Here is a 13791-nt window from a genome sequence, read left to right as displayed (position 1 = left end):
TAACTTTTGGGTTGTGGAATTAAAACACATTTAAAAATATGTGTTGTATTTATTAAATTAGGTTTTATTTTCCTCTGGTTCCATGTTAAAGACTGTCTTTGCAACAATATATCCCTCTGCCCCACATTGCAGAAAGAGGAAATTGCTTTTCTTCCCATAAAGCTAACAATGGACATTTACTATGTACCAGGCACTCTGTTTAGCAGTGTAGGAATATAAAGATATCCTGACTTTTAGGGAATATAACCTACTGGGGAAAATTTAACAAGTATGTTTTTATGGATTTGCTTCCCTCACTAAACCAGGGATTTCCTTAAGAGTAGAGAGGCCATGTCTCATCCTGAATTTCCCAAAAATATGGCATATTGTAGGTGGTTAGTAACTATCTGTTCAATGAGTAACAAGAACCCAACTGAGTAAGAAAAAATGAATAGAGGAAGTGCCATTGCAGAGGAATAAGCAAGACACTCAAGATTGAAAGGAAAGGAAGATAATGTATAAAACTGCACTGGCCATTAAAAAGTTTGAACTAGGTTGTTAAAAAATGGATTTTAATTTGACAGAGTAAAAGCAAGTAAAGAGACAGTGTCAAGAACCAAAGAAAGTATGAATGAACTTGGAGAGGTTGGGTATTTGTGGATGAGGGGATATAAGGCAGAGAATATCAGGTAGGGACCTTACTGCATTGGGTGGGCCTTGAACTTGGGTATTGGTGTTGGTACTTGGGAATTTCGCAAAGAACCACTGAAGGTTTTTAAGAAGAGGGATGCGAACAGAGTTATCCTGGGGGGGGGGGTGCTTCACCTGGCTGCATTGGCAGAAGGCATGGCACAGGAGGCATCATGTATCTTTTCAGTGGAGATTAGACCTCATGATTTCCTAAGTTTCCTTCTAGCGTATGATGTTGGCATCCCTGGAGTTCTGAGGATTTTGCCTTCTGTTTTGTAAATTTGAAATGAGAGGTAGAAATAGAGTGTCTTGGAGATGACTTTTTGTGAGGTGATTTCTATCAAAAAGGATATATAGACCAGAAGCACTCAATAGGGAGTGAATCCACTCATGAATGGGAGTACGCACCAAGGCTAGAACTTCAAGCACTGCCTGGGTCATTGTAGGGAACTTAAGAGTGTATAGCAGGTAGAGTGTATAAAATCTTGTTGCAGAGTTCACATTAGGTGCTCAGGATTGGGAACATTTGTGGGGAGGCACAGCTGAGGGCAGCATCAGCTGTTGTGACAATGGGTTGGAAGTGTGGAGCAGGCTGCTTGTCAGAAGTATACACGTCAGCAGGTTTGCTGGAGCACCAACCTTGTGCTCAGTGGCCCGTAACATCCAGGCCTCCTCACCCATGCTTGGGTGGGCACCGGCAAGCACAGTCCCCTGAGGAGCATGAAGCCTGAGCAAGGCAGCTGCTTTTATAAAGCTTTATGGTGCATTGTTGCAAAACTGGCTTAATCCTGTGTTTGAATTAAGTTCCTTGGGAAACCTGAAACCCTTTTCCCTTGTTGCTGGCTGTCAGTTGTTCTCATTTAAATCCTCCCCCTCGTTTCCCTGGGTTATGCTACTGGGTATGGCCTCTGATTTCTGTTCTGATGTTTTGGGGAATGGGATAGATAGACACCGTCCCAGCTTTTTTTTTTTTTTTTTTTTTTTTGATTGAAGTATAGTCAGTTTACAATGTTGTGTGAATTTCTGGTGTACAGCATAATGTTTCAGTCATACATACATATATCCGTTTTCATATTATTTTTCATTATAGGTTACTACAAGATACTGAATATAGTTCCCTGTGCTATCCAGTAGAAACTTGTTATTTATCTATTTTGTATATAGTAATTAGTACCTGCAAATCTCGAGCTCCCAATTTATCCCTTCCCATATCCTTTCTTCCCTGGTAACCATAAGTTTGTTTTCTTTGTCTCTGAGTCTGTTTCTTTTTTGTAAATAAGTTCATTTGTATCATTTTTTAAGATTCCACATATATTTTTCGTTCTCTTTCTGGCTTCACTTAGAATGGTCATCTCCAGGTCCTTTCATGTTAACACTGTCCCATCTTAAATGGGTTTGCTTGGCCTACTGCTGGCCCCAGCCAAGGAAGGCTATAGTGGGTATTTACAGGGTGGTACAGGCCTGGTTTAACCACCTGCCCCCTCAATTTGGATGTCCTGAAATCTTCACTGTCATTGAACTTTTTGCAACCGTAATAAGGCAGTCTGACATGAATATCCTGTAAAAATCATGGACTCACCTATCCTCTACAGCACTTAATCAAGTACGTCCTGAGAGCCTGTTAACACCTCTAACCTTGTATAATGGCACTGGTCCCTGTCTCATAGTTGGGAAAACTGATCGAGTCAAAGAGAGATAAGAGCCTGGCAAACACCATTATTGAGAGCTCTCTGGAGTCAACCCTAAGCATCCCACTTGCATTATCTCTTACTCCTCACAGTGCAACTCTATGATCTCTATGAAGTTGTAGGTACCCTGAGCCTCATTCTGTACATGGGCCACAGAGCTTATTTTCCCAAGATCTCACAGCTATTAAGCTGTGGAACTAGACCTGGTGCCCAGGTCTGCCTCACCCTGTGCCCTCTACCACTGCACTGGATAACTGACCAGGTCACCTAAGTGCTAGAGGCTGTAGCTCCTTCTGGTGAAACTAGCAGTGCAGGTGAAGAGAGCAAAGCACAGCACTACTTAGTAGGTCTCTTAATACTCATGATCCAAAACTTTAAGCTCAGAGGCAGCAAGTTGGGATTGTCATTACACTTTGGTAGGTGAAAGAAGTCTCAGGTGACTAACCTCATTCTGTTGTTCAAGTTGCCTACATCTACGGGATGTCCTCTGACGATGCAGGGGCAAGGACTTGGGACCATTTGTTTCCTTGATTTCCTTCTCCACACTGTATCTTTTGCTCCATCTGCATCTTTTCCCATTCTGGTTTGCATTCTGTGCCCGCCTCCTTCAAAAAGGGAGTCTTAAGATTCCTGTCTTTAGAGCTGATCTAGAGAGAAATTCTGCCTAGGAATTTTGCTCAACTCATTCCTATGAAATTCCTCTCTTTTCACTGCAGGGAGCTTCCAAACTAAGGGGCTTTTGCAACAGGCACTGGGGAAATTGTAAAGGTTAGGGGTAGCTGATACTGTTTTGAAATAATTCACAGAACTGTATTTGGCTGTGGAGGTAACAGGTACTGTAAAATGGAACAAATAGAGCCAATTATGATGTCAGGGTCCCTGGGGACTGAAAGGGTTGGAGTAGGGAGAGGATTAAAAAAGGAAATCGCAGTATCTTGGTACTTTGCTTTCTTAACCCCCTTATTAAATTATGACTTCTGTTTGAGGAAAACAAATGGAAACAAAGGGCATATTTAGAATACAGTCTTTGTGTTTTAAATTTGACTAATGAGTGGTTTTAGCGCTTTCATTTGGTTCTCAGTCAACTTGTGTTCAAAGTGTCAATTAACCAATAAATATTATGAAAAACAAGAGTCAGGAATGGTTGCCACTCTTGCTAATGAGCTGCTAATGAAATTGTGCCTGGGTGGGAAATGCAGGCACAGTGGAATCTTCTCCAGAATCTTCTCCAGAAAATGCGCTGTAGTGGAGCTAAGGCCCCTGACTGCTGGGAAAAGGGCATATTTAACTCCTCCATTCCCAATTTGCCATTTCCCCCCTCCTAATTATTAAGTGAAGCTCATTGCCAGTATCTCATGGTTAAGTTCAATTATAGTGAGACTTTCTAAAAAGTGATTTTATTTGACTCAATAATTCCTAAATGGGATTAGAGAGCTAGAAGTGTAGCTGTGCTGTGGTTTATTTGCAACTGCCTTGTCTTTGGTCTCTTAATGATTCCTTTCCTCTTCTAATTTTCTTGAGCCATTTCCCAGTCTCTTCATCCCTAACACATACACATATACACAATTGAAAATGAATTGAAATCTTAATATATTCAAGATTTTGTAGGGTTGAGAGAGTAGAGGGTGTGTGGGGAATATATATTTTAAAAAAGAGAAATGGCAGGAACTAGTAGACCATAGCAATCAATAGGGTTATTGAAAACCAGTTCCCAGCATGGATGTAAAAATTCAAGTGCTCTGATTAAGGGGCCATGCTATACCTGTTAGTCCCACTGGATCTTCTTCTAAAGAGGAAATTGGGACACATTGAGGGTAAAGATAGACATGGAATGGAGGGAATCAGTGGGCTAGGAAACAGGCACGGGGTGCCATGGGTCTCTGGGTGAAAGTAGCCCATCTGTCTCTTCTCCCCTGTTCTCCTTTACTCAATCCCTGGCTTTATTAAATCGTGGGGCTCTAACAGGTCTCCTGGGCTGATGGGAGGAGTCACTGCACATGCCTAAGTCTGGTGCTTTTGAGGAAGGAGGACCAACAGGGCCATGATAATATTCCTAGTTTTTCTGGTCAAAATACTGTCATCTTTTATTACTACCTCATTCTTCTCATTCCTTACCCATTCCCCTCGTTTGAGCTTTATTACATCTGATTAGGTCAAGTATAATGGTTTTCTAACTGGCCTCCTTGCTTCTTACATTCCCTGTCTTATATGCTGAGCTTCAAATGGATTTACTCATTGCCCCCTGAATATACCCACTTCTTTGCTTGCTTGAAAGCTGTTCTCTGGACTTGGAACTCTAAATGTTGTTATCCCTCTTCCTCATTTACTTCACAGTCCTCATTGGCAGCCGTTGGTCTTGTTAATGTGGTATCCTTCCCAGTGCCCAACCCAGCAAGTGACCTTCTTCAGTGGGTACTCAGTAAGGTGTGGTAGAAGGAATGCCCAGAACAGAGCAGAGAGGTTCCTATCTAATCTTCACTAAATGCTTGTTGACTAGCCAGTTGTGGAAGGAAGATCACTGTGTTCTATATATGGGTTACCTTGAGCTTTTATTCTGATGGCTGTTCAGAGTTCTCTCTCCAACTGTAGCACAGGAAATCTTCTAAGTAGCATTGCTAGTCCTTGTCGTTGAAGGGCACTGCTCTTGTGAATTCTGTATATAGAGGTTGGGGAGCAACTGTTGTCTATCCTTCTTGAGAATGGGGAAGGAAACATTGGTTAGGTCACTGCATATAAGATTTTGGAAAGTAGTTCTGGAGTGTGATAGGAGCTGTCAGGATAGCTATTCCCAGAGGAAGACTATGGTGTCTCTTGATCTGAAGGGCCTTAATGCAGGTGATGGATTTCCACCCTTGCTTGGAAGCCATGTCAGAGAACTCTTCTAAGGCCCTGCCCCAGTTGTAGATTATATGACAGAGTGAAAAATCAGTTTGGAGGATAGTTTTATTTTTTCTCATTTTGTCATTGTTTAGTCCTTTTAAAAAATGTGTAATATAATTACAATCCAGACTGGTTCACTATATGTTTTACTGCATACACAAAAGTTCTCTCTTTGTTTTTCCCTTCGAAAAAATAACATTAAGCATTGGTTCAGGGTTCAGCACCCTAGAGAGGTTTGTGCACATTTTTTTGTTACTGATTCAGTTCAAGTCCTGCCTTGGAGACAGGATAGATGCTCATTTGTGTGAAGCAGGGATCTTGCCAGGACTTGTTTGGGGATTTTGAATAAAAAAGCAGGACAAGGGCTGTGGTAGTCATGGCAACTGGGTCTGTGAAGTCTTAGCTCTGAGGAGCCCTGGTTAGGAGCATGGAGGCCCTCGTGAGGTGAGTGGCATTGCTTCCTGTCCCATATTCCTCCTATTCCTTCTGGTCTTGGAAGTGGGGGCAGGGGGCTGGCATTCAAGCTGACCTTTCTTGTGGCCTGCTGTGTGCCTGGAGTTGAACCTGAGCTGTGGGCACAAGTAATTGGTCCCTGCCCTTCAGAAACTTGGCATAATCAGGAATTTTTACTCTTGTTAACACATAGCTTCAGGACTTGATAGATAAAATGTCTTTCTTTTCTCTTGGTTGACATTTACCTTTTGGGAGGTGTGTTTTCTGAAGCACTTTTAACTTATTCTGAGCACCGACACAGTGTTTACTCGTTAATTCTTCACAACAAATCTAATACATTAGGGAAAGCAGACATAATAGATTCTTGTCATTTGACATATAAGGGCATGATGATTCAGAAAGAAAAAAATTTGGCTGAGTTTACCTGACCCTCAAAGAGCTGAGTGGGTAGCAGAGTTCCGGGGCTCTTGGTCACATGGTCAGTTCTCATTTGAGCAAGCCATGTCAGGGCAGCCTTTGCTTTTCTGCCATTGCATCCAGGTATGACTTGAAAGAGCCTGGAAGTCCCTGGATGGGGAGGTTTCCAGTTAGAAGCCTATAGAGGACACACCCCATGCTTCTTACACCTGCCAGTGACATAAAACTCCCAAGGCATCTGATGCCAATGCAAAAACAAGGGCACTGCCACATGCATCTCAGTTAGCCCTGTCTCCAGTGAAGCAGGGCAGCCAGGTTACATAGCAGGCTCGTTGCTGGCACTACCCAAGGAGGATGCTGCCACTGTGAATCCAGAAGGGCTAAGTTTCCAATCACTGGGCACTAGGATGAGTTGGGACAAAGACTGAGTCAGGCAAGATTTGTCAATAGGTGAAACATCTTTTCTAGTAGACACAAATTGACTGTGGGCTGAATTCCATTTATAGATACATTTTGTTTGGCTTTTATATTTTAAAATTTGAATGCTTTTAGAGGAGGCATTTTTTTCTTGGCCCTCACCACTACCTGTTGTCTTACAGATGACCTTCCTCACTCACCTCTCTTACTTGCCTGCCTCTCATGGGCATTTGAGTTGGCTTCTAAATCTTGTATCAATATTTCTTATCTACCCTTCTACCAGGATTCTTCTTGCCCAGGTGTTTCATGGCTTCAGGCTTTCTAGGCCCATTTTCTTCTTCCTACCCTACCCTGAACTGTCATTCTGGGTTTATGTTTAGGCTCTGAGCTTAGCTTTTTCTTGACCCCTAGAAATACTTGCTGTCACCTTGAACTGTATCTGATAGACTAATTGCCATTCTGGGATTCAAAAGGAGAAGTACTGCTTTATCCAAAGAAATGAATTTTTTAAACAACTTTGTTGAGATAAAATTTATATACCATAAAATTCACTTATTTAAAGTGTGCAATGGGAATAATTCTCATATGTCCTAGGAATGGTTGGTAGAATAGATGGGTGGTTTCTAGACTATGGTGTTTCATGGACCAGAAAAACTTAAAAAGAAAATTTGGGAGACCAAAAGCCAACTTTTTTACTTTGCTGAGTTAAGGGCCTTAATATAGAAACAACCGACTATCATCCATCAACATCATTATCTCATTTTATAAAAGGACATTTTAACACTAAAAAGATAGAAATGATATAATTTCAGGAGAAAGAACTGTTCTTTATATTGGACACTTTTAATTTCCTTGTTTCAGGACTACTGGAATGAATTGCCACAATAAGCAGACCACTTTAAAACTCAGCTTAAAATAACAGTAATTTCTTTTCGTATAGCTCTGACTCTTAGAACTGTGGTAATATTTGACATACCCTTCAGATGCCCCAAAATAAAAAATTAAACCATTCATGATGTGGAGGAGTCGGAACCACAAAATGGAATAGACACTAACAAATGAACCGAAGATTACAAATTGAAAACATAATCATAATGAAGTGGGTAGGGAAGAAAAAGACCTTGTGAAATGATATCTTGACTAGATACTGTAAAACTCAAGATAAAGAGACTATATATAAATGCTGTCATATAGTTTAGTAAATGTGTTTCTCACAGGGATATGGGTTAGCAATTTTGAAACTACTTTATATGTGTCCTAGAATTGAACAATAAGTAAAATATTGCAGATAATAAGAGGCAGGTGTCTCACTATTGGAGAAAGAAGTCGCAAATAAGGAAAGGAGAGACATATTTTAGGTTGGAATCTGAGATATTGGTATAAACTTTTGGTTTTTAAAAGATCCACAGACAGATGCAGAAATGTAGATTGTGTACATATGCATATATGTATATGTATACACATACATAAATTTCTTATCCCTGTCCTAGAGGTAGAACCCCTGGAGCTATGACGCTGTAGTAGTAATGAGCACACCTATCATGCAGATAGTGGTTTCTAAACACTGTTCTTCAATAGAAGAAGCTAGGAATCCTTGAAAAGTAGTTGATGCCAAGGCTGAGGAGAGGAAAATGCAAGATGAACTTGGAACATCTTATGGAGCCAGAAAGTAAGGAAATACTTGAAAAAAGAAAATGGAAGGGGGAAGGGATTTGTCAAAGCAACATAAGAGCTAACCTGAAGGAGCTCCTAATTGCCAAAGCTGAAATAATTTGAGCAACAAAATAAATAATGACAATATTGGATTATAACTCACAGAACAATATATCTGTGAGAACATACAGGTAAAATAAATAATTAAAATAGAGTGACAGTTTTCTCTTGCAGTAAAATTTTGATTAATTTATGTGTAAGGAAGGAGGGGAGTAGAAAACTACCATTAGACTATCACCACAGTGGCATTTGTTGCAAACAGATCCCCCTAATGGTGTGCAAAATTTGAGGGGAAAGGAGATTTGTATAATCTCAAAATATTTCCCCTATGATTTTTTTTAAAAACTATTCAGGGTTTTTAGTATATGCAAAATAGTGCAGCCATCACCATTGTCTAAGTCCAGAACATTTTTATCACCCCAAAAAGAAACAATACTCATTAGATGTCACTCCTTATTCCTCCCTTCCCCTGGCTCCTGATAATCATTAATTTACTGTGTCTATTGATTTGCCTATTCTGGACATTTCATGTGAAAGGAATCATGATATGTGGCTTTTTGTATCTGTCTTTCATTTAATGTAAAACATTCAAGGTTCATCCATGTTATATCAGTATTTCATTCCTTTTTGTAGTTGTTTTATATTTTATTTATTCCACTTTTATTGATATATAATTAACGTATATAAATCAGTTGTATAAGTTTAAGATGTACAGCATGATTTGAAGTCTGTTACTCCTTTTAATTACTGAATAGTATTCCACCCAATGGCTAGACCACATTTTGTTTATTCATTCCTCAGTTGGTGGTTATTTGGGTTGTTGCCACATTTTGGCTATTATACATTACACTGCAGTAAACATTCATGTACAAGTTTTTGTGTGAACATATGTTTTTAGTTCTCTTGGATATACACCTAGATTTGGAATTGCTAGGTTCATACGGTAACTGTGTCTAACTTTTTGAGAAACTGCCAGACTTTTTCACAGTTTGGTAGTTTGCCATGATTTTTGTTTACCACAGTGGAAAAGCTCAGTAGAGATTACTTTTGTTAGTTGATCAAGGCCAGTATCACCAGGAATAAGATACGACATCACAAACTCCTTGATACGATGCACTGAGAACATGACATAATTTCTGTGATACTTCAGTTATGGTTGCATGACTTGAGTTTAATCATGACAATGACCAGACAGTCCTGAATAACTGATCAGTATTCCTTGAAGGTGTCAGGGCCGTGAAAGACGAGGGAAGATTGAGGAACTATTACAGAGTGCAGGAAATTAGGGAGAGATAACATCCACAGTCCGTATGGGATTCTAGAACAAAAAGGACCTTAGTGGAAACACTAGTAAGGTTTGAAAAGGATCTTTAGTTTGGTTACTGGTATTAATTTCCCGGTAATTGTCTATGGCTGTGTAAGATATTAACATTGGGAAAGAGTGTGTGAGTGATATATGGAAGCTGTCTGTACTATTTTTTGCAAGTTTTGTATAAGTTTAAAGGTAGTTCAAAGTAAAAGGTTAAAAAAGAAATCCAGTCATTTATTCTTGCTCACATGTCTCCAGATAGGCTAGACTCAGCTGACCGTGTTTGGGCTCATCTCTAGTCTGCAGTTTGGGTCCAGGTCTGCTCCATGAATCTCTTATCCTTTTTGGATCAGAATGCTAGTGGAGCATGTTCTTCTCATGGTGATAAACAATTCCAAGAGACAAGCCAAACACACAAGCACACTTCAAACCTCTGGCAAATTTGCTAACATCCCACTGACCAAAGCACATCACAGGCCAAGTCCAAAGTCAGAGGGTGAGAAGGTACACTCTACCACTAGTACAAAGAATTGAAAGGTCACATAGCAAAGGGAGGTAGTTGGAATAAAACTGGTGACAATGATGCAGTCTACCACCAGTATCTTGCCGCAGAGACCAGTGGTAGGAAAACAGACACTGTAGGTTTTGCAGGCCTGTTTGCCTTTCTGGCTTCCTATCTTTATTTTCTGCCTGTCCCCTTCCTCTCTACCCCTAATCCCTAACTCTGTACCTGCATGTATCTGGTGACTTTCTGACTCCACTCTATTCTTCTCCAGTGTTACTATCCCTTCACAGAGGCCCTAGAAAGGAAGCAGTTCAGATTATACTCTAAGTTGGCCTTTTTCCCAGTGAGGTGGAAACATTTGAAATACTGTTTTTTTCTGCCTCTGCCACTGCTGCTGTGGATGGCTTCATGTATTTTAAATGAACGTAACCTGTATTTTGAGTTAATGTTATTGTGGTTGCTTTTGCCCCTTGTGGTGGCTTATGTGAAGGGAGTAATTTTGGAATTTTCCCCAAATAAAATAGATTCACACAAGATCCTAGTCTCTTCCTTGGCCAGCTTAGCACAGTGTAACCTATTCCTGTCATGTGCTCAGACTTTTAAAGTCATGTACTTTTTCACCTTTTTATTTCTAATTTTGATCAAAAGACTGGAAATTTAAGATGTTGTTATTATTATTATTATTATTATTATTATTATTATTATTATTATTATTATTATTATTATTATTATTTACAATTACTACTAAAAATAACTATTAACATGATTACTAATTATTATGAATCTACTTGCCCTAGTGAAAATCCTTACTGTTCCACACATCTCTACATAAGCTAAAATTTTCTCTTTCATATTTAATGTTTCACTCAACAAAAAATTGTTGAGGGTTTACTGTATGCTTAGCTCTATGATAGACCCTGAGGATAAAATGGTGAGCATTTATATTAACCAGATAAATAAAACACTAAAATGTCACTATTGATTATGGTAAGTGCTATTTAAAAGAAAGGCTTGTGAAAGCCTTAGGGGACAGCCATATCTAATCTGGGGAAGAAGAGAATGACTCTCATAGGAAGAGACTTTTAGCTCATAGGAAGGATAAGAAGATGGAAGCTGGGGTTGGAAAGAAGATTCTGGGTGAAGAGAATAGCAGGTGGAATGGCCCCATGGTAGGAGGGAGCATGATTCTTTCATGGAATGGAAAAAAGGCCAGTGTCACCTAAAGCATGAATGAGGAGTGGACAAGGCTGAAGAGGCGGGCAGGGACTAGATACTAAAGGGCCTCGTTGACCAACATGGGGACTTTCAACTTTAGGAACAGTAAGAACATTAAAGATATGGAGCAGGGGAATGGCATAGTCATATTTGTATTTTGGGGAAAAAAAATCATTCATTGTAAAGAACAGTTGTATTCAGAGGTAAGACTAGATAGAGGAGGCTAGTGGGAAGGCTATGGCAGTATCCAGAAGAGATATGATGATGGTTCAGACAAGAGCAGTGATAGGACAGAGAGAAGGGTATGAATTCAAGAGATGAATAGCAGGAAAAACAACAGATTTGGGAGACTGATCGGTTATGAGGGGTGATAAAGTAGAGAGAGTATCAAGGGTGACCTGCCTAGCATTAAGCCGGGAAAATACTCTGTTTTTCTATCAGTTTTGAATCTCTTCAGTGAGATAATTTCTCCCATTCATACATTCAGAGATTGTATTAATGCTAAAGAAGTTTCCTCTTGTCCCATAATTGTAGAAATTGGGTAGAAGTTACCGATTCTTTCTTGTTCTTGCCAGTATTTGGCCTCATCTCTTTTGAGAACCAACTTCCCCAGCTATTACTTTTATTTTCTTCTGCAGACTGGGCTGCCAATGGTGCACCAAGACCACAGCCTCCACAGTCATTCCAGTTCTTCTGGCCTCTTCTGCTTTCTGCCTGCTGAATGCAGCCTGTCAGTTTCTGTGTCTGAGCCTTTGCACGCAGGGTTCCATCTATTTGGGTTCTTTTTTCACCCAGTCTGGTTCTCATTTTTTGCCTCATTTAACCCCTCGCTTAACCTTATTCAGAAAGCCTCCCCAGAGAAAGGTTTCCCCTTTCTATTCTGAACATACTTTTTTTTTTAATCTTTGTAGCATTTTGGATGGGGGTTAGAAGTGGATCATTATGCATATACACTCACTCTCAAGCTCCCATTTAACTTTTAGGTAAAGATACAGAAACTCTCTGCTGAAGTAGGGCAGCAGGAACAAAACAGCATGTCTAGGTATGGTGTTTCTTTGGCTCCTTGGTTCTCTGATGGAGGCACTTGTTGGAACTTGGAGTTCATTATGGTCCTGCAAGAATAGAGAAAACTTGAATTCTTGCTACATCACTACCCTTTTATACTCAGGGCTTACCTGATCATTCTAAGAGAACTTGTTCTGTATGATTCCCTTGAAGGGTTTTTTTCAAATTGTCATTCTTTTTTGATTCTTGAATCAAGCTTGGCATCAGGAAGGCAATGCCATTCACTGGCAGGAGAAAGCAATCAAAATTCAGGTGTCAAAGTAGCTTCTCTGCTTCTAAATTTTTAGTCTACTGTAAAGTCCCTTTCTTGAAATTGTCTCTATTCCTCTTGCCATTAACATTCCTCTTTGTATTCCTAGAACCTACCACTGTGGCCTGGTGTATAGTAGTTGTTTGGTAAGTGAATGTGTGAATGATTGAATAAGTATAACATTCCATTTGTAGTATGTGATCTTGCACAGTTACTTTTTAACTATCCTTGGGTAATTTTGTACAATGTGTATGAATAGCCAGCCCATCCATTCGTAACACTTGTTTTCCCAGCTAATGTAGCAGTTCTTCTGAGATAGCTGGGCATAGGTTTTTAGTTTGCCTCTCAGTTCCATTATGTGCTTTTTCGGCTTGCTATGTCCTCCTGCCTTCCAGTCTCTTCTTTCTTCTTTATCCCTTCTTATACATGTTAAATGCCACAATTTTTATGTGTCAAGCTCAGTCCTAGGGGCTGGGGAAATAAAAAAGGAGGACTTGCAGTCCCTGAAGTTAGGGAGGAAGGAGCCTCATTAAATTGATGAGGGTAGTAAGGTGTAAGCCTGCTGGAATGACAAGTTGTTTGGGGTTCTGTGGAGCTGTCAAGGGAGGGGCACAAAGGGTGTTGGAGGAGGCAGTAATGTAGCTGTGTCCTGAAGGGTGAGCAGGTATTCGCCATTCATCTACTACACATAAGAAAAAGGCTTATTATAGCACAATTTAAAGAAAACAGAATAGCTTGAATATGCAAGTTCTAACTGGGAGACATTGGTCTCTGGATTGAAGTGCAGATATCCTTTATTACCTTGCCTCATTCTGTTATTCAATAAGGATTAGCAAAAAGAATATGTGAGTGGTGTGTGTGTTAGAGAGAGAGATCAATGGATAAGTCCTGTTGGCTTGTTAGCCACCTGTTCCATTTCTGTGACCCTCCACTCACTGTACTCCTCATAAGCCTTCTCTTCTTGGCTTTTAGGTCAGACTGTTCCTGCAGGATCCCATGTGCGACTGAATCTCCAGACTGGGGAAAGAGAAGTGAAACTCCAAGATGAGGACAAGTTTCGAAATAATTTGAAAGGACTGAAAAAAGGCAAAAGGTACAGTGTCAACCTTAGGGATGGGAGACTGACAGAATTGATTTTGTAGTACTGAAAGTAATGACTGTAATGTTTCTTACCCAAATACATGTGTCCTTTAAAATTTTTGAGATTTAA

At 39.9% G+C, this 13791-nt stretch overlaps 1 protein-coding gene across 3 annotated transcripts in view; it reads left to right on the top strand.

The window, feature by feature from the left end:
• Positions 1-13791, top strand: part of SIL1 (SIL1 nucleotide exchange factor) — a 210386-nt gene that overhangs the window by 105682 nt on the left and 90913 nt on the right. For all 3 annotated transcript variants that reach the window (XM_010971698.3, XM_010971699.3, XM_045507929.2), the window contains exon 4: positions 13554-13674. In XM_010971698.3, the coding sequence (XP_010970000.1) occupies positions 13554-13674 (121 nt within the window). The remainder of the gene's footprint in view (positions 1-13553; positions 13675-13791) is intronic.

Source organism: Camelus bactrianus, chromosome 3 (assembly GCF_048773025.1).
Source record: "Camelus bactrianus isolate YW-2024 breed Bactrian camel chromosome 3, ASM4877302v1, whole genome shotgun sequence".
NCBI classification, from domain to species: Eukaryota; Metazoa; Chordata; class Mammalia; order Artiodactyla; family Camelidae; genus Camelus; species Camelus bactrianus.
Note: the sequence above shows the minus strand (reverse complement) of the source record. Positions and strands in the feature narration are given on the sequence as shown.